Raw genomic sequence first — 19,795 nt, 5'->3', positions numbered from 1 at the left:
CTTTTCTCTCCTTCTACCAGAGCCGGTCTTTGCCTCCAGCTAAACGTACTCAGACTCCCATGTTCCCCTGCTTCTTCAAACAGCACCACCCTCCCTGGCTCCAAATCCACCCTGGCTGGCCTAGAATATTCTCTTGCATCCATTTGTCCTCTTTTTCTCCGACATCCTCCATCGGCCTCCTTCCATCTCTTTTTGTCTCCATGAATATTTTAACGAGCGATCAGCAGATCCGGTGTTTTCGGACGCTGATCCGACCCGAGGATCACCTGATCGGGTTGGACGCTCTCAGATCTCGCAGGCCTTGGGTCCACCTAGCTTTAAAAGCACAGAATCAATCAGAGGAACGCTTTGCAATCTGGCTATTAATAAAATATGGATCACACCACCAGTGGATGGCTGGGCCTGGGGAGCTAGCCTACTTTCATTAAAGGACTGTGTGGATCTCCACTGACGACAGAATGCGGCCCGTGAGGTATTTTTAGCGATCAAGCGGCGTTCCATCTCTGCAGCGAGGAGAAACGAGACGAGCCAGAAAACTTCCCATGATTCTCATGAACGGTTTTGGTCAATGAAGCTTCGACTAAAGACGTCCGACCCACTTCGTCTCTGCGCGATGCTGACCACGTTCAAAAATAGAGCTCTCAGGATCGAGTCCAGAGGACTAACCCACATCAAGAACTGAGGTCGCGAGGGTTTTCTGAGGCCAACTAGTAAACAGAGTGACCCCGTTTTCAAAGTCAGCTCGCCGTCTTTGGTTGAACGTGTCAGAACCGCAGAGAGGTTCTAGTAGTATCTAGTCACCAAGACTCGGTCACATAAACTAAATCAGAAAAAATATTATAACGGTAATGAAATGGTTCATTTTTTTCTACATCCCTAAGGACTTGAAGAAGTCTCGTTTGCTCTGTTCTTCCTCCAGAATACACAGCTTTCTAACACTAAGCAAAACTTTGGTAGAAAGTCTGATCCTTTATTAGTTTAAAGCACATATTATCTTATGGGTGGCACGAGGCGTCTTTTATTTTGAAAGGAAATCATACAAGTTTCTAGCGTAAAAAAATACTTTCACATGTTGAAAAATGCGAGTTTATAATTTGATTTCTCGTTTTATAAAAAGCATAATTCATGTTTATTATTTAAAAAACACATTGTAATAAAAGCACAGCTGTATCAAAATTAGACTTGGTGGCTCCTACTAAGTTTTGATCAGTAGAAAACAAACAAAACAAACAAAAGTGTCTCTTCTACTGATAAGGTTGCATACCAATGGTCTAGAGAGGGGAGCCAAAATTCAAAATTCACTTTAGTTCGCGGGACGAACAGGATAAACATTTATTGAAGACTCTGAAACTATATTTTAAAACTTAAAAACCGTAACTTTCTAACAGAACTATGAACTAGATATATAGGATTATCTGCGTTAATGGTAGTGTGAATGCTGTAAGCTGAATTTGACCGCTGATGCTGATAGCTGAAAACGCTGAAGCTGATAGGCAGTTTAAATATTAGCTAAATGCCAAATTACCCTAAAAAACTTTTTTTAAGAAAACCTACGTAAGGCAAAATAGCTAACATGTAGCTTAAAACTAGCTAAACTTTAAAATAACGTACAAAACAGAGAAAAGCCTAAATTAGCCAAAAAGGCTAGTAGCTGAAATATTAGTTAAACTCCAAAACAGCCTCAAAAAAACTAACAAAAAGAGCATAAATTAGCCAAAACAGCTAGCATGTAGCTGAACTATTAGCTAAACTACAAAAAAGTCTTAAAAAACGTTTAAAAAAGCCTGAGTTAGCAAAAAACAGCTAGCATGTAGCTGAAATATTAGCTAAACTACAAAAAAGTCTTAAATAAATGTTTAAAAAGCCTGAGTTAGCAAAAAACAACTAGCATGTAGCTGAAATATTAGCTAAACTACAAAATCTAACAAATTGTCCAAAAAGATAGCAGAAAGTGAATTTTGAAAAGTTTAAAACCATAACTTTTTAACATAAATATGAATAAAAAAGGCAGGAATATTATTCCAGAATAAATTAATTTAATCTTTAAACAACAATAATAAAATAACAATAAAATATAATTCCCCGGTGGCCTCGAAGCCTGACTTTGGACATCCTAGTCTAGATCAACCAGGCTAACGTTACATTCACACCGGGCTTAGAAACACGAGTTCAAGTGACCACTTCCAATGAAGAGTCTATTTAAGCATTTTTTCAAGTGTCTGCGTTCAGATTTCTCACGTTCATGCAGTCGTCTGTTTTATGGTTCTGCTTACAAAACCATTAAAAAGTTCAACTTTGACCAATCAGGGACTCAGATTTGGTAGTGATGTATGGGTGGCGTCCTTTTGAAAACCAGATTGGAAATTAATGCGTTTTGTGTCCGCCTGGAACTCTATGACACACTGTATATCGGAAACAAAATGAACCAGATTTCACTCTAAGCCTCTTCCAACTGTCAGTACATGCTCTAATATTGAGTTATTACAGTCCAGCGTGAACACCGTTTACTAAAAGAACGCCTTTATGGCGCGTTCTTGAACGCACATCACATGTCCGATGTAAATGTATCTGTAGAGACAGAAGAAACCAAAGAAAGACACGTTTGTGATACTTTACAAAGCAGGTCCCATAGAAATAAGTCATTTAAAAATATGGATTTTTTTCTCTTCAAAAAAGCAAAAAAAAAATCCCAAATGGAGTAAAAAAAATGTTCTTACTGAGAATTGGGATTTCAAGAAAAAACTTCTAGTCACCAAAACATGTTTTCTGAAACTGAGATTATTTTGTTGTTGAATATCTTTCTTGAAAAGACACTTTCCTCAAAACACGGATCTGTTTTACTTTCCTAGAACTCGGTTTTTGCCGTGTAACAGGGAGCAGACAAAGGAAAGTGTTCAGGCAGTTAGTGAGAAAACATCCTAACACGACCCCCAGCATCTACAGCAGCATCACCACGAACTTCAGCTGCAGATTTATAAGCAGGAAAGCTTGAAGATTTTACCCCCTGAAGCCTGATAGCTATAAGCTCCGCCCACCGTTCTGCTTTAGAGGAGCAGCCAGGAATCCTGCAGGCTCAGAACCAAAGAGCTCTCTGTGGAGAACATGGAATCATCGGTGCTTTGATTTCAGATGGAGCTCCTCCATTCACATATGCAGATACCACATATTCAAATGTTTATAGCTAAGCTCCGCCCACTATTCAGTTTGTCAGAAACCTTCAGTCAAATGATAGTTTGTATTTTTTTGTTTCAGGTGTTAGTCTGTACCAAATCTAAAAGCATTTAATTTTAATTGATTTTCATTAGGGTAGGGGTTGGCGGGGCAAGATAGAAGCACAGCGGAGAAGAGGGGGGAGGAGCCTAAAAGTCGGAAAAATCAAACAAGGTTTGACTAAAACACCAAGATATGAACTTAGAGGGAGATAAATCCATTTTTTATTAAAAATGTATTTCTTTAAAACCGCACTATCTATGCTAGCTGAAAAAAACAAAAAAAAAATGAAAATGTTACGCAAGACTCAAAAAATGTAGTTAGTACATTAATAACATTCTTATCGTAAATATTTAACGTTTTATCATTTTATTAAAAAATGTACTTGTTAGCTTCGGCTAGCCCTTGTCTATGTTAGCTTGGATAGCTTATTCTTGATTTATTTGCTTTTTGTCTGATTGATTAAAGGACTTATAATGAGTTGATTTAACAAAATAAAAGCTTTTATCTTTAAATTCACATTTACGAAAGCATCTTTACATGATTTCTTTTTTATTAGAGAAAGTATTAGCCCACATGCAAACAAAAATGGCCAATTTACGTTACGTAAGCAAGCTGATTCATTTTTTTCCAGAAATTAGTCTGTACCCTATTCAAAGATATTTACGGAGAAAACCTTTTAGGGTAGGGGTGGGCGGAGCATGGTAGAGAAGAAGAGGGAGGAGCCTAAAAGTCCTAAAACGGACGATGGACGATCAATGCTAGCTACAAAAAAACAAAAATACAACAACAAAAAAAAACAATGTTACGCAAGATTTAAAAAATTTAGTTCCTACATTGGCAACATTCTTATTGTAAATCTTAAAGATTTTATTGTAATTTTATTAAAATATTTGTTTGTTAGCTTTGGCTAGTCCTTGCCTATGTTAGCTAGGATAGTTTACGACGGAGATTCGTGAATTTTTTGTCTTGTTGATTAAAGGAGTTATAACCAGTTTATTTAACATAATAAGAACCTTTAAAACCGCAAAAGTTAAATTCATGAAAAAGTTTACAAAAACATATTTACATTTCTTTTTTTCTTAGAGACAGTATTAGCTCTGGTTATCTAAATAATATACGCTCTTCAACGTACCGCTTGCGAGTTTAATGTGAGTTCTGATGCAAAAAAAGCGTCTTTTCGCATCATCTTTGCACCATTATGCATCTCTACGGTGAAGTGTTGCACAACAATGCAAAACCGCTTTTCTCCGCGATAAAATTAGCCGATTGACGTTCGCTAGCACTTTAAGTCTCTGCTTCAATTTCGTAAATAGTTGAAGAGTTTTGCAAGTTGTAAACTCTGGAGCTAAAGGACACGTGATAAAAGGATTAAAAATGTGTTGAATTAAGTCACAATAAATTCAAAATATTCTTTTACGCAGCCACTGAGCCTCTGCTGCCATCTGCTGGTAGTATTAATAATAACAGTTTAAAACATGTCAGGTTGAAGTTTATCTTTACCCTGAACTGGAGAAGCTTTGAGGACGAAGCTCACAAACCAAATATTCATGACATGGAAATTTGTCTCCCAAGTTTTTTGGCTGCAAACGCTCCACGCCAAACTTTAACGGAGGAGCGTGTAGCAGCAGATCAACTCGGTTCACGTGAGCAGAGAAAACTCGACCATCCGTCACCTTCATCCCGTACATCTCCTCCTCATCCTCACAGCCAGGGAGGGTCGATCCGACCCAGAGCTTCAGCCGAGTCCGCGGCTGAACCCGAGTGTGTTTGTGTGTGTCGGCGGTCCAGGCCTGGCTGTGCTAACATGGCTGGCTGACTTTGTTAGCATATTATTAGCCTGGGGTGTTGTTGAAGCACTTCTCACATTATCTCCTCTAATCACTCCCCGAACCGCCAGACAAACACAACCTCCCAGCCCGTCTCGCCCACAACCGGCCGCTAACAAACTCAGTGAAAAAGCTGCAGGCGGCTCTCCGCTTGATTGGCTGAAATCAATGTCAGTCACGGCAGAGGTGGACCACACCTCCTCCTCCTCTCTGTGCATTGAATTAATATGATTCCTGTCGCCCTGAGCGCCGCCGCCGCCGCCGCCCCGTCTCCTTCCTGTTGGACGAAGAGAGACAAAAATTCAAATGTAAATGTGCGGAGAGGATCCGGGCCGGACTGAGGAGACGGGAGACGTCCTGTGGTGCATGTGGGCGGGGCGGGCGGGCGGGATGGGGGGGTCAGGCTGTGGTTGTCATGACGCTGTGCTCATTTTTTCAGCTGTTTCCGCAGCGACTGAGAACACTGTTGTCCGCCTGTGAGACGTTCTCTGTATCGATCTGTGACTTCTGTTGGTTTTTTGTAGTTTTTCTTTAATAACTACGACGTGTCCAACCCTTTTGTCTTGTTTTTGTTCTTTCTCGTCTCCCCCCCTCCTCCCCTCCACTGTCCTTCCATCCCTCTTCCTGCCCCCCCCCTCCTTACAGGCTGTGCGTTTGTCACGTTTTCCACCAGAGCCATGGCACAGAATGCAATCAAAGCCATGCACCAGTCTCAGACCATGGAGGTACGGTACTCGCCCTTCTTCAACTGTCTCTGTGGCTCCTCCTCCTCCTTCTTCTTCTTCTTTCCTTTCCTCTGACTGTTCTGAAAATGTGCTGGTCGACACATCTCTGCCTCATGATAGCTCTGACCCATTTTCACGCCCCGGCGAGGTGAGCGCTTTCACACGTGTCCAGAGTTTGAAGCATTCAGGAGCTGCTGGATCTAACTTTAGAGGAGCGTCACGAGGACGCCGGAAAGACGGCGAGCAGACGGACTGTCCCTGAAGCCTCCATCTCTGTGGTTTTATTATATTTTATTGATCTACTTATTTACTTGATTAGGACTAAGTTCACTGATGAACATCTATCCAGACAGCGAGAAAAATAAACGTCAGATTATATCAGTCATGCTAATTTACATCGATATACTGGATAAAACAAGAATATAACGAGAGAAGATCTAAAGATGCAATAGAAGCATTTCACTTGACAGCACAAGAGTAGAGATTCATGTGACGGGTTTGGGTAAAGGGTTATAAGATTCCTTAAAGTCACTTTCCATTACCATGCTGTTAAAGTCTTATAAAAACTTAACGACTCCTAATTAACGTCTTGTTATCATCTTATAAAAACGTTATGACTGATAATAAACGTCTTATTAATGTCTAATAAAACTTTACGACTGCTACTTATCGTCTTATTAGTGTCTTATAAAACTTTACAACTACTAATTAAGTTCTTATCAGCTTCTAATAAAACCTTTACGACCAATAATAAAAGTCTTATATCTTTACAACTGATAATTTACGTCGTATTAATGTATAATGAAACATTATGACTGATAATAAACGTCTTTTAAAACCTTTACGATTGCTGATTAACGTCATATTAATGTCTAATAAAACTTTACTACTGCTAATTAACGTCTTATTAGCTTCTTATAAAAACTTTGTGAGTGATAATAAACTTCTTATAAAAACTTGACAACTGATAATTGACCTATTAGTGTCCTAAAAAATCTTTACGATTCCTAATAAACGTCTAGAGTTTATTCCTTGTTGACGTCTTATTACTTACTCGACTTGCTTTAACTGATGTTTAAGGTGTTTAGGCTGAGTTTTGAAGGTTATGATGGGAACACCTTCTGAGGTTCTGATGCTCCTCATAGGAGCAGAGTTTGGATTTTCCTTTTTCAGGTTTTAGGTCCAAAGAGTTTTACATTTCTCAGGACTAAATTAGGAACTTTTTCTCGATGTGGTTCCATGAACCCCTCTCTTAGCCCTCCTGCTCTGAAGCCCCTCCTCCTCCGTTATCCAATCTGAAACGAGTCTTCTGAAACTGCTGCTTTTGTGAGCAGATCGATGTTTAAACTCAGGACCAGCAGATTCTCCCCCTGCTGCCTCCTAAACCCACAGACGTCCTGCAGGACGCTTTTGTTGCAGGAGGCGTCGAGTTCGTCGTTTGGACTTGTGGGACATTTGAGCTGCAAAGCATGATGGGATTAGAGATGACGGTTCACCGGGGAGCAGACGGAAAGTAGTTTATTTAAACAATTGAATGATTATTTAATTTATTGTGCAATGATCAGTATGATTGAAGAGAATCGTTGAATTTCTCCTTAATTATTTTGGTGATTTTCTGTAGTTTGTTGAAAACAGCAGAAGCTGCTTTTGGTTTGGTGATAAAAACGTCTGTAAATCTTTAAAAACTTCCCGATTTTGAGCAAAGTTTCTTCCTAAGGTCCGGATGACTTTAGCATCTGGTGTGTTTTTGTGGTTCTGTTGTCACACAAACGCTCATTTAAAAGTTAAAAACCACAAAAAGAGGAACCTCCTCATGAAAATACTGATAAAATACTCAAGGAGGTAAATATGATGTAACAGGGTTGGGCAGAGACGCAGCAGCTACAGCTTTACATATCATTTCCTTTTATTGTCATGAAAACGCCGCTTTCAGACCCTCTTCCTGTCAGAGGAAGAAATGATCTGGAAGGAGACGACGACGGAGCCATCTATTCAGTTTAGATCACTTTTGTTTTTGGACGTTCAGGACCAGAGATGTTTAGGACAAGTGTGTCCAGTAGGGGGCAGTGAATCATTCCTGGTTGTTGCATGTCCTGGAAAGCTGAAAAGAGAGTTAAATTTTGCTTTTAGAACATTTAGAACATTTTAACTCCTGAGAACTTAAACGACTGAAGATTCCTGAAAAATAAATTAGAAAACAGAAGTTTGTTGAATCTGAGACCCAGAAAACCCTAAAGAAAGATGGTTCTGTTGGAACACAAATAAAGCTTTGGTCATTTAGATATAAACTGAGCAAATCCAAACAGGTTTTACCGTAAATCTTCCAATAGAACCCCCAGTGTTTATTATTAGAGACTATTGAAAGAAATACTGTAGTAATGGTGTAGAAATGACTGCAGTAGTTTTTAGTCTCCACCAGGAAATCGTTTGCCTTTTACTGCAGCATCTTCCCAATATCAACCATCTGCTTGCACCATTCTCGGATAGGATCCGCCCCCAAAAGTCGTGCAGATTCCTCACCAGAATGCTCTTTGACGTATGCCACCGCACAAAGTTTAAACCCTAAATCCAATGAGCGTTTATTGATTATCACTGCACGACAGAAACACTGTCTGTGCGACTGTGCACAACCTCAGAGAGATTGGTGGATCTTAAAGGATCCTAGAGACCGGCGTCTAACAGTCACAAACACCTGTCAGACCCGATGGATATTAGAGACCAGCCACTATTGGATGATGGACAGTTTGTGTTCAGATGGAAGAAACTGCCGTGTTATGGGGGGTTACCACTTCCTAACCCTAGCCTGGTCCATGTCTGATGCCGCGTCCAGAACTGCTACCCCATCCCGTATCCTAACACGGATTGTTGACGGACGTGGATTGAAACCAGATGCGGATCAGTACTGGGTTAATATGACAAGCGTTCGGACCCTACCCTCCATCAGAGGGCGGGGTAAATCACACTCCATACGGCTTCAAGGTTCGCGTTAAGATACCTGCGCAGTCCACATCCCGGCACCGGACCAGAACTGGTTTTAGGCTCGGAGGTTGGGAGTCTTGATTCAATGGGAACAGACGCACGTCAAAAAAGACAAGTTGGGGACACCCAAAACATCGATACGGAGGTGACCTTAACCAAACGTCAATACGTGATGACGTGTGAATGAGAATGAGTTGCGTAAACTCCAAAAAAAGAAAAAAAATCCCATAGACTTCTCTAGAGAAATAAACAGCTGTCAGTCATTCTATTGGTCAGCATAACCATTCTTGATCTGATTCTTTTAAAGTCATAAACTGACCAATCAGATCCCTCAGTAAAAGTAGGTGGAGCCTACTGGCCCCCCACACCCAACCGTCAAAACGTTTGACAGATTTCTTGTAGACCTAAGTGGTAGGGGTGTGGTCTTCCAACAGGCCCACTCCTGATTGGCGAGAGTGGTTGCCATAGAAACAATGACCAACCTGAAACAATAACTGCCTACTGGCGATGTCTGGTTCCAACATGGCGGCGTCAATATTACAAAAAATGGCAACTGAAGCGACTTAGCTGTTAAAAAACTGAAGTTTTTAGACAATGAACACATCCAGGAAGATCTCTCTTCTATCTCAGGTGACTTTTGAAATCCAGATTGTGTGAGAAAGTGTCTTGATCAAGGATGTAATCACCGTCCAGGCCGGGATTGGAACCCCATCATCGTGTGTTTAGGGCTCGTTTTGGCAAACCTGCGACTAGCTGGTGCTCTCGTATCCCCGTCAGCCACACGGCGACCCCGCCGCCTTTGTGCCAGTCCGCTCCGGGGGGCGCCCTCGCCGGCCCCGTGGGGTCGATGACAGTTGAGGCTGACAGGCCTGTTATTGCCAGAGAATTACACGGTATAAAAGGAGCGGCGAGTCACAGAGAAGGGACAGAACGCGGTAATAACAGGCTGTGTTAAAGGAAAAGGAGCGAGCGGCGCTCGCCCCGGTGGCCCCCTCATTACAGCCGATCATGATAATCACGGCCGCCTTTGAAGTGCCGTGACCCGGACATGTGGAGAACGCGCGCTCCTCCCCCGGCCGTCCGAACGCCGTTTCTCTGTGTTTTTTGTGGTTGAAGTGTTGCTTCCTGTGCTGTCCGTCTGAGCGGGAGGAGTGTCGGTGTTACCATTAAACCAGAATTATCCCCGGCGTCCTCACAAACGCCGTCCCTCCTTTTTATCGCGGGAAGAAAAGCCTTAAAGCGCCACACAAAGATACGGCGGCGGACAATAGCGAAATACCTTCATTTCCATTTGAAAACAAGCTGTCGAGCCTCAGGCGGAGCTAAATTGGCGCATCCGTTTGTTAATGCTCCTCAGTTTTGCAATTTAAAAGTAATTACTTTGGGTCCGATTGAGCGAATGAGGTCTGGTAAATAGAGTTTGGTTATTGTCGGGGCCTCTGTGCGCGCCGGCCGTCACGTACGCCGCACGTGAGGGGGGAGGCGGCTCATTGATGGCCCTGTCACTGTCATATCCATTCTCATTAGGCCGTGACATTCAGGCGCACGGGCGGCGTGCGGCGGCGCGCGCACAAACACCGGAGCGCACTGAATGTCAGGAAGTAATGAAAGTGGATATGAGCGAGACAGGTAATTCACTCCCAGGACACACAAAGAGGACGCTCCTTTGTGTTGATTTGTGCGTTGCATTATTCACTCCGTGTGTGATGACTCACTTGGCGTTGGGCGCGTGTTTCCATCGGCGGTTATTTCTGTTTCTGGAGGTTTTCTTTATATTTTATTCACCGTACCAGACGCACATTATCCTCCACTAACTGGAGACTCGCCGCTTTAGGACGAACCAATTTTCTTTAGATGGTGTGTGTGCGTGTGGGGGGCCGTGTGTTACCTTTACACCAACAGAGACGGTCCGTTTCCTCCGATTGGTCCATTTGTAAACGCTCTAAAGTTTTCCAACTTCTTATTGGCTGAACACACCTGATCCAGGTAATCACCAGCAAATCTAGAACAGGATTTCTGGATTTGGACACCCCCCCTCTAAACTCTGCTTTGGTTCGTTCCAACACAAATGCAGACCAGAATCAAAAGGAGAAAATGCTCAAAATAAAACATCAAAAAATTTAGCATTTTTTTAAACACATTTTTAAACAAAATTGTTTGTGACGATCAAATAATTCACCTTTGACCTCTTTATTAGTATAATTCAGTGGTTCTTTGGGGAATACTGCCCCCGTTAGGCAGATATTGGAACTGCAGGATCATTTTTCCTAAAACGAACACTGACCTCTGTTGGTGGAACAGAGAAATGACAAGATCTACACAAGAGATTATAGATTATTACAACTGATTACTATAGAGATTATTATAGAATAATTAAAAATATGAGCAGATGAACAAGAAAACAATTTTATGACAACCTAAAGATGTTAGGAAATCATTTTCAACCAGTTTATTTCCTTGGCTCCAGGACACACTTTGGACATGCCGGTGCTGCATCAGAGTTTGGCGTCAAGAGTTCAAAAATCTGAAGTTTGGCGACTGATGTTATGGGATCAGCAGGTAGAAAACAAAATGGGGGGTGGGGGGTGGGGGGGGGTTCGCCCTGAACTTCCATCCATTCTCTTGACCCGATGGGGCCACACCTGTCCCAGTTCCTGTTTTGTGAAGGCGAGATTCACGCTGGACAGGTCGCCACCATAGACCATTCATAAGAACTGGACATATCAAGGTGCTGACGTCCCCCATACAATTTTCTTGCCTCCAGCCAGCGTGAAATCAAGCCAGGGCCTTCTCCGACACTTCCTGATCCTCTGCCGCCATTTTGAAACCAGTCATTGGTCCAAATCGTTCTGAGTCACTATTTTAGAGGATCTACTGTCACCAATCATGAGTGAGCTTGTTCTGAAAGCAGCTTAAGGGAATCTGTCAATCAAACATCGGAGGCGGGGCCAGTGGGCACCAAATGCTGTTGCTGAGGCATCTGATTGGTCAGTTTATAACTTGAATAAATTATTTAAAAAAATTAATTATGAAGAACATGTTAAGAAGAATGAATCATGGTTATTCTGACAAATAAATGACTGAATAATAACGGTCTATTTCTCAGTGGAAGTCTATGGGACTGGTCTGTTTGCAACCAGCGGTACTTCCTGTTTGAAACACGAGGGGGGAGGGGTTGAGGAGTCAACGGACTCAGGTGGATTTAGACTCCGCCTCTTCCTCTGTGGATTTTCAGGCTAATTCGAGACGTTTAGTCATTAAAAAGTCAGAACACCAAAACCCTCGTTCCCTCAGAACAAAAAGAGTAATAATTAAAACCTAATTATCCATTAGAGGATGGAGCTAAAGTGCTGCAGTGAAATGTGGAAATGAATTTTTTAGACTCAAACCCATCAGAGACGTTTTGTTTGTGCGGATAATTAAGACTCCTGAACGTCCCGCTCACAGGTGAGCAGGTGAAGGAAAGCGGCTTTGCTTTTTACCCGGGGTGTCAGCCAGGAACGGGGCTGGAATTAAAACCTCTCCAATCCTTTAAACAGACATTCAGGCACAAAGTACAGAATTCAAGCTCGGATTTGGCTTCTTCAGTTGTTGTTTTTATTATTTAACCCTGGAGAACCAAAGAACACATTTATTCTGGGCTTTTAAAGGTAATTTGACAGTTTTTTTGTTTTTGTTTGTTGGGTTTCTGCAATAAAATTAGCAAAAAATATAGAAATAATTAGAAAAAAGAAAAAAATGAAAAAATATATATATTATTAAAGCAGCTAAATTTGACCCAATGGGTTCTCCAGGTTTAAACTTCATCTAAGTTTCTAATTTTCTCTTTTTATATATATAATCAAACAAAATACTTGGCCAAACAATTGAATAAATTATTTATTTTATTGGAATTCTAAATAGGATTAAAATACGACCTTTTACATTTGAATGAAACTGACTATATTTTATTTTGAAGGTGCTATACAAGAAAAAAGAACAGATTAAATAAAAGCAACACACTAAAAAAATACATATATATTTATATAAAAATTCTAAAAAAGAATGAGGAATCTAATCATGAACTCCCACCCCCGTGCCCTAGACAGGGAGTCTGCAACCTGAGGCTCTGTCACTCGTTTGTGGATCTCTGGTTAAAGAAAAAACATATTTTTTTTTAACTTTTTAAACTTTATTTAACTCTTTCACAAACACTCTCAGAACGTATGTGAGGCTCAAGACTACAATACCCATAATTCCCCAATCCATTCATCAGTTCGTCTTCATAGTTCACCAAAACTAAACATTTTGACACATTTTAGAGCCACAGAAAACATCAGATCATGACCAGATCTCCTATATAAGATCGATTTAAGGGAATCAGACATAATCGTGTTGGATCTCTGTGGGATAATAAAGGTAAACAAGGATCACAATAATTGGAAACCATCAAAAATGTGTACAAGGAAATGTTAATTTTATAAATGCATAGAACTTTTGTCTTGGGCACTTTTATTTTGTAAACTGAAAATACAGCATGTGACTTCATAACAGCACTTAAAATATTTGTTTTCCCACTTGCTAAGCATTCCTGTTTCTACAATTGACCCCTAAAATAACCCTTAAAAGATAACCAATACCTATTATTAAATTAACTAAATGTAACCTTGGGTGCAGTTAAACAGTTAAAACATGAGCGACCAACATGCAGCAATGTGCTTCTTGGCTGCACCTATACGTGTGGCTAATATGAATCTCCATCAGTTTTTGTGCTGATCACAAAATAGAACCTTAGAACGTTTTTAAGATGGGCATTCTGCTAGCTTTTTGGAAAATGTTGGCATTTACCAAGAGTTTTTTAGGCTGTCTTGGAGTTTAGTTAATATTTCAGCTACATGCTAGTTGTTTTGGCTAATTTAAGCTTTAATTCCATTTTTTAGGCTGTTTTGAAGTTTAGCATTTTTTCAGGTACATGCTAGCTGTTTTGGCTAACCTACATTTTTTGTTTTGTTTTGTTTTTTAAGCTAATTTGTCATTTCGCTAATATTTTAGCTAGCTATCAGCTTCAGTGTTTTTAGCTATGAATTTCAGCATCTTCAACAGTCAAATTCAGTTTAGCATTATCACAGGTAATGCTATATATCTAGTTTATAATTATGTTAAAAAGTTACAGTTTTAAAGTTTTAAAATGTAGTTTTAGAGTGTTCAATAAATGTTTATCCTGTTCGGCCTTCGACCTAAAGTGTGTTCTGGATTTTAGTTCCTTGTCCGATTGACTTTGACACTCCTGTGTTAGAATAATATCTGCTCAAACGATATTTCTTAATAGAACCCCAAATATTGAAGGATTATTCAAATTTGTATTGAGATTTGTGAACAATTTAAAACAGGAAATAAAAATACAGTTCAGGAGGACTTTCATAAAATAAATATTGTACATTTTTCTGTTAAAATCGTTAATGTTACCTTTAATTATTTACGTTAGATTGTGTTCCCCTGTCAGCTTTGCCGTTCTGAATAAGTCAACCCTGTCGTCATTTCGTCTGACGTCACCATGAAGAGATTGCTCTTGAAAATTTGCCTGAATATGATCAAGATTTTCTTAAATTCTCCTGTTTGTTAGGTGACTCCAGGAGCAGCGGCTGAGTATTTTCTAGAATGAAAACGTCTGGAATGGTTTTCTCAGAAAGTCGAGCTTCCAGGGAAGCCGGTGAAACTTTTGCAGATGTGGGCTGCGAGCCGTCACAGCCGTCACCTGGAGCTGCTGCACGTCTGCGGCGGCGGCGGCGGCTCCATATGCTGCAATTACATCATGGCGCACTCGGAAGCCACATTTCTGCACGGTGCTCATTGCCGCCGCTCAGGTGTCATTTTCCGAGCGCCGGCTGTCAAAGCGTCAGCCCACACAAAGCTGCGCGTCAGTCACAGGCGCTGTCAGGCCATCAAACCTGCAAACGCCGCTCAGCTGTCGGTGTTTGCAGGTTTGAAAAGGAGCCACTAAAGCCCACTCAGCCTGCTGAATGATTAATACTCCGGCTGCATATTTCATAACTTTTTGATGCTTCAAAACTTTATGCTGAAAAGCTGTTTATTTTCAGGATGCCACATTTTGTCAGAAATCAGAAGAAGACGACAGAAATAACTTTTTGTTTCTCCCCGGAGAAGCGTCTCGTAGTGAGGAGGAAGTCACCTGTGAGGCTTGACGTCTTTGCTTTTTATATACTTTTTATTTTTAAGACGCATCATCAGAGACTTCCCGCCTGCAGCTAAAAGCCACTTTCCAGAAATAGTTTGGGGAGGGAATCCGTTAGCATTCCAAACGAATCAATAAAAACTTTTTTTCACCACCAGAATGATTCTCATAAATGTCATTTATAACCGACCGGAGCCTCGTAAAGACTTTTGGGGTCTAACGGGAGACAAAACGGATACGCTGCCCCCTGCTGTTGGCTCCTGAAAGCCTCCAATTTAGAAGAAATTGCTTTTCAGGTGTTCTGACACCACAGACGGCATAATTAGACCCAGTCGCAGATTTTTATTTTCTTTCCTCCACACTTCCTGAAACAGCTGCAGGCTCATCAGGCTGTGAGGGAAAGGCTTTATATAACTCCTCCTTTTTCTCTTTTTTTACCGGCTTTCAAGCGTTTCTCAGCTCAGGATCGTCTCTTTCTGAACTCTTCTGCCTTTATCTCATTTTAGCTGTAAATCCTTTCAGAGAGAAGCCGGAAGTTCAGCTTAAAATTCCTGCAAATTCATCCAAACAAAGAGGTTTTTTTGTAACTGTTTTAGATTCATCACGTCGGGGATCTTCTATTAATCTCATCTTTTTCGGAGTATTTTTCTAATTGTTGGATAAAAGTTCCAAAAGTTTTCTAGTAAAAAACATAAAAATGTTCCTCCACCCGACCATCCTTTGATCAATTTTCACATTTTCTTTTTTTATTACAATTGTGACGTTTTTAGCCAAAATCAACAAATATCTGCCATTGTCTAGGACATAGTTTCTGCAGAGCGGCAGGAGTTCATTAGATAGTTGTTGGCACAGAGTAGGCCAGCCTTGACTTCCCCTCCCCATAACTGAGAGTTCTCTGTTTACAGCATTGACTGTATTTGAGACTGTGACGTCATCCACGGAAAATGTCCAAATGAAGTCAACTCAGTTGTCATCTTTTCTCCATATGGAGGCCGCCATGTTGGAACCAGACGTCCAGACTACAGTCACCTATGCCAAAATCGCCACCGCGTGCCGACATAACTATCAATTTTTTCAACAGAATCTGTGGGATTTTGGCTTCTTGGAGCCAGCAGGTACTTCCTGTTTGGAACGTCAGGGGGGCGGAGTCACTCAGTTCTCATGTACAGTCAAAAGTGTACGTCCTCTCTAGCTTACAGCTGTCAAAAGTCAGAATTTTCATAATTTCCTTTAGATATGTCCTCCATCATCAGAGAATGAGTTGAATTGGAGTGGATCTTAAACCCAAAACCTTGTTCATGTTTCTCTGGAGGGTGGGTGGAGCTACAGGGTGATGTTCAACCTGCAGATCGGAGGATCAACCAATTGAAACACCATTTTCCTGCTGATCAAATTCTTCATGATGAAAAATAAAACACTCCTGACAGAAAAATTACTATTTTCATAGTTTTTTTTTTGCCCGAAATGCTAAAGATACTTTGGTTTATTTGTATTTAAGAATTTATTTTTACATTTTTTGGAGCAGTTTTTGAGACTGATGGATTTATTAAAACTCCATTTGCTGGTTCCTCTCCAAACGGAGATGTTTGCGTCCTCCTGAGGCTGCTTAGCATGATGCTGCTAATCTGTGAGGATGTTGGCTGATCCCTGAAGCTGGTTGGTTTGAGTCCTCAGCAGACCCCCCCCCTCCAGCTCACCACATGTCAGCCGGAGTGATGAGATCTTTAGCCGAGAGGAGCGGGGAGCTCCGTCCTCCGGGGGAATCGATGGCGGCGATGAGGCCTCAGACTAACCTTCTCCCTCCTCCGATTGCTTTTTCTCTCATCGTCTCCTTTTCTTTATCTCCGAACACGAGAGAAAACGAGCCTCTGTCAGACGGGAGACGTGGTCATTCGGCTGATAAAGTCCGGCCGTGGCCCCTCCCCCCCGGGGGAGGGAGGGGGGCACTATAGAAATGTGAGGCAGTAAATGTTTTCAACAAGATTGTTGAAGAAACTGAAAGAGAAGCTGTTCTGTTGTGAAATTTGTTCTTTAGACGGACTTGAGAAAACGAGACGTCCTACGGGCGCTTGTGTATCACGTGCACACTCCCATGTGTGCACGGTCACTAAGGAGCCAATACTAACACCTTACTAACGATCAGAGTGTGTTATAAGGACAACATTATCCCCCGTACTTCATGAAACTCAACGTTAGCCTTAGAAATACTTAACAATACGACGATGGTACGCTCCATTTTCATGGCGTTCCTCAAGGTGGTACGAGCTTTAAGAGAACCACAAGACACACCTGTGGTCCATTTAAGGAACATGTGTCAAAGTCAAGGCCCGGGGGCCGGATCCGGCCCTCCAGATCATTTTATTTTATTGTCATTAATGACCCGATGTTATCTTGCGCTCATTTCTAACTTGTATAATTTTGTCAAAATATATTTTTATGGCGAGTAAAATCTTGAAAGTTATTTAAGGTTTAAGTTGATTTATTCTGGAATAATATTCCTGCCTTTTTATCATTCTTAATTATGTTAAAAAGTTACAATTTTAATATTTAAACAATTGTTATTCTGCTAGCTTTTTGGACTTTTTTGGCATTTAGTAAGATTGTTTTGAGGCTATTTTGAAGTTTAGCTAATATTTCAGCTACATGCTAGCTGTTTTGGCTAATTTTGGCTTTTGTCAAGTTTTTTAGGCTGTTTTTGGAGTTAGGCTAATATTTACATGCTAGCTGTTTTGGCTAATTTAGTTTTTCCCCCGTTTTTTAGTCTAATTTGAAGTTTAGTAATTTTTTCAGCTACATTCTAACTGTTTTGGGTAACCTATGTTTTTGTGTTTTTTCAATAGTTTGTTAGGCTGATTTGGCATTTAACTAATATTTTAGCAGCCTATCAGCGTTTTTAGCTATCAGTTTCAGCATCTTCAGCGGCCAAATTCAGCTTACAGCCTTCACACTAGCTTTATCACTGGTAATGCTATATATCTAGTTCAAAATTATGTTAAAAAGTTATGATTTTAAAATTGTAAAAATCTAGTTTTAGTGTTCAGTAAATTTTTATCCTGTTCGGCCCGCTACCTAAGGTGTGTTTTGGATTTTGGCCCCTTGTGCGATTGACTTTGACACCCCTGTGATTCAGGCTTCACCATTTTGAAACCCAACGACAGTGATTGGTCCGAGTCACATTTTCTGAGGAACCATTGTCACCAATCATGAGTGATCCTGTTCAAAGGCCACACCCCTTCTACTGAAAATCTGTCAATCAAGTGTTTGACACCACATGCTTTTACTGAGGCATCTGATTGGTCAGTTTATTAGTTGAAAAGCTTGTAATAAAGAAAAAAAACATAAAAATAAGATTAGAAAGACGTTAAGAAGAATGTATCAGAGCAAGAATGGTTATTTTGACTTCTTGAAACCGGCGGGTACTTCCTGTTTGAAACACGAGAAGGGAGGGGTTGAACTGTTCAGTGATTATACAGTCAATGTATAGAACCAAGGCTTTGAGGGTCACATGTCAGTCAATCTTTTCTGCAGATTTATAGACTTAAATATGAGAAAATATAGCTCTAATTTCTTGGATCTTAACTAAAAAACAACCAAAATGTCTTTATTTGTTGTAAAATTCTGTTGGAATAAATGGGATTAACTTGTTTTTGTAACAAGCCACCTAGTGGTTACTTGATAAAAAGGAAGGTGATTGTTTTAACTTAAACAAACAAGAATAAAAGTATTCAATATTTTCTTTTTGGGTTTTTCTTGTTAGGAATCCTGAAGAATTTCATTTACCTCAAATTCTGATCTTAAAGAAGCCGAAGACGATCTGGACTTTTTCCCGCTCTTTTGATGGTTTCAGCTGCTGTTTGATTGACAGGCTGTAATGGAGAGATAAAGAGTAAATACTGCCGTTTCTCTGGGACGTGGTGTGAGATAAGATTTGATTTCATTTGTTTTATTTATTCATTTGGTTGGAAATCCCAGCAGCAGCAGCAGACAGTTTGGATGCCGTGTTGGCAGCAGTGACAGACAGATTTGCTCAGCGATTAGGTTTTATTTTCCCGTCGAGTTTAAGCGTGGGGGGGTCTGTGTGCCAAAAGAGGAGATCTGATGCCGAGCTGGAGCTCTTCAGCCGTTACTTCCTGTCATTTATTGATGAAGACGCCAAACGGAGCTACAAAATGAAGCCTTAAGCGGCGTTCACACCGATCTGAGCGTCAGGAGCGTCAACTGTTAATAGTAAGTCGATGTACAGACGAGATTGGAGGTCCTGGGGGGGTTTGATCGTCAGATGGGGCGAAGCGGTCTGTCGGCAGGACATTTTGGGTGTCCAGAATTCAAATATCTGAACTTTAGTGAAGAATTTCCATCAAGCAGTCAGGGAGTCAGCTTTGGCCCATGACGTGTTGATGACACAATCAGTGGGTGGAGTCTAAAATCAACATGGAAAATAATCTGATTGTTCTACTCCCAAACTTCAGTATGTTTATCTTTTGTGTATGGAGAAAAAAATAAAATGTTCCTGGACATCAAGTCTTCAAACTGGGTCACAGAAAGATAGAAGTACCGCTGACAGCGTCCATCACTCAGACCCAGCTCCCACAGTCGATGGTGAAGCTTACCAAACTGGAAGAGTCTCGGAATGATCTCATGAACCCAGATGTGGAGAACTCAACAATCATCCGCGTCTTTTATGTATTTTCTAGAAGACATACAGTCAATGCTTCCATGAAGCTAAAAGTGTTGAGTAGCAAATTTGACACACGTCAAGATAGACAACAAACACATTTGATGTGCGAATCGTGTTCTGTGTGAACGCATTGTAGTCAGAGGAATCCGAGGGTTGGCCCGTACAGGTTGTGGGTTGTCGGGGTTCGTAGAGGGTTCAGCTA

The 19,795-nt window shown here is 40.9% G+C and overlaps 1 protein-coding gene and 1 long non-coding RNA gene across 18 annotated transcripts in view; one reads left to right on the top strand and one right to left on the bottom strand.

Moving 5' to 3' along the window:
• The window catches only part of celf2 (cugbp, Elav-like family member 2), a 253,216-nt gene that overhangs the window by 205,091 nt on the left and 28,330 nt on the right, over positions 1-19,795 (top strand). For all 17 annotated transcript variants that reach the window (XM_024292722.2, XM_024292776.2, XM_024292732.2 and 14 more), the window contains one exon: positions 5,685-5,764. In XM_024292722.2, coding sequence (XP_024148490.1) covers positions 5,685-5,764 — 80 coding nt within the window. The remainder of the gene's footprint in view (positions 1-5,684; positions 5,765-19,795) is intronic.
• On the bottom strand, positions 7,653-10,527 carry LOC118598079. The gene is made up of 2 exons (XR_004947176.1): positions 9,487-10,527; positions 7,653-7,865 (listed from the first exon to the last, which is right to left on the bottom strand). It is a non-coding gene; the product is annotated as an uncharacterized LOC118598079 (long non-coding RNA).

Source organism: Oryzias melastigma, linkage group LG23 (assembly GCF_002922805.2).
Source record: "Oryzias melastigma strain HK-1 linkage group LG23, ASM292280v2, whole genome shotgun sequence".
NCBI lineage: Eukaryota > Metazoa > Chordata > Actinopteri > Beloniformes > Adrianichthyidae > Oryzias > Oryzias melastigma.
This window is presented reverse-complemented; position numbering and strand designations above follow the sequence as displayed.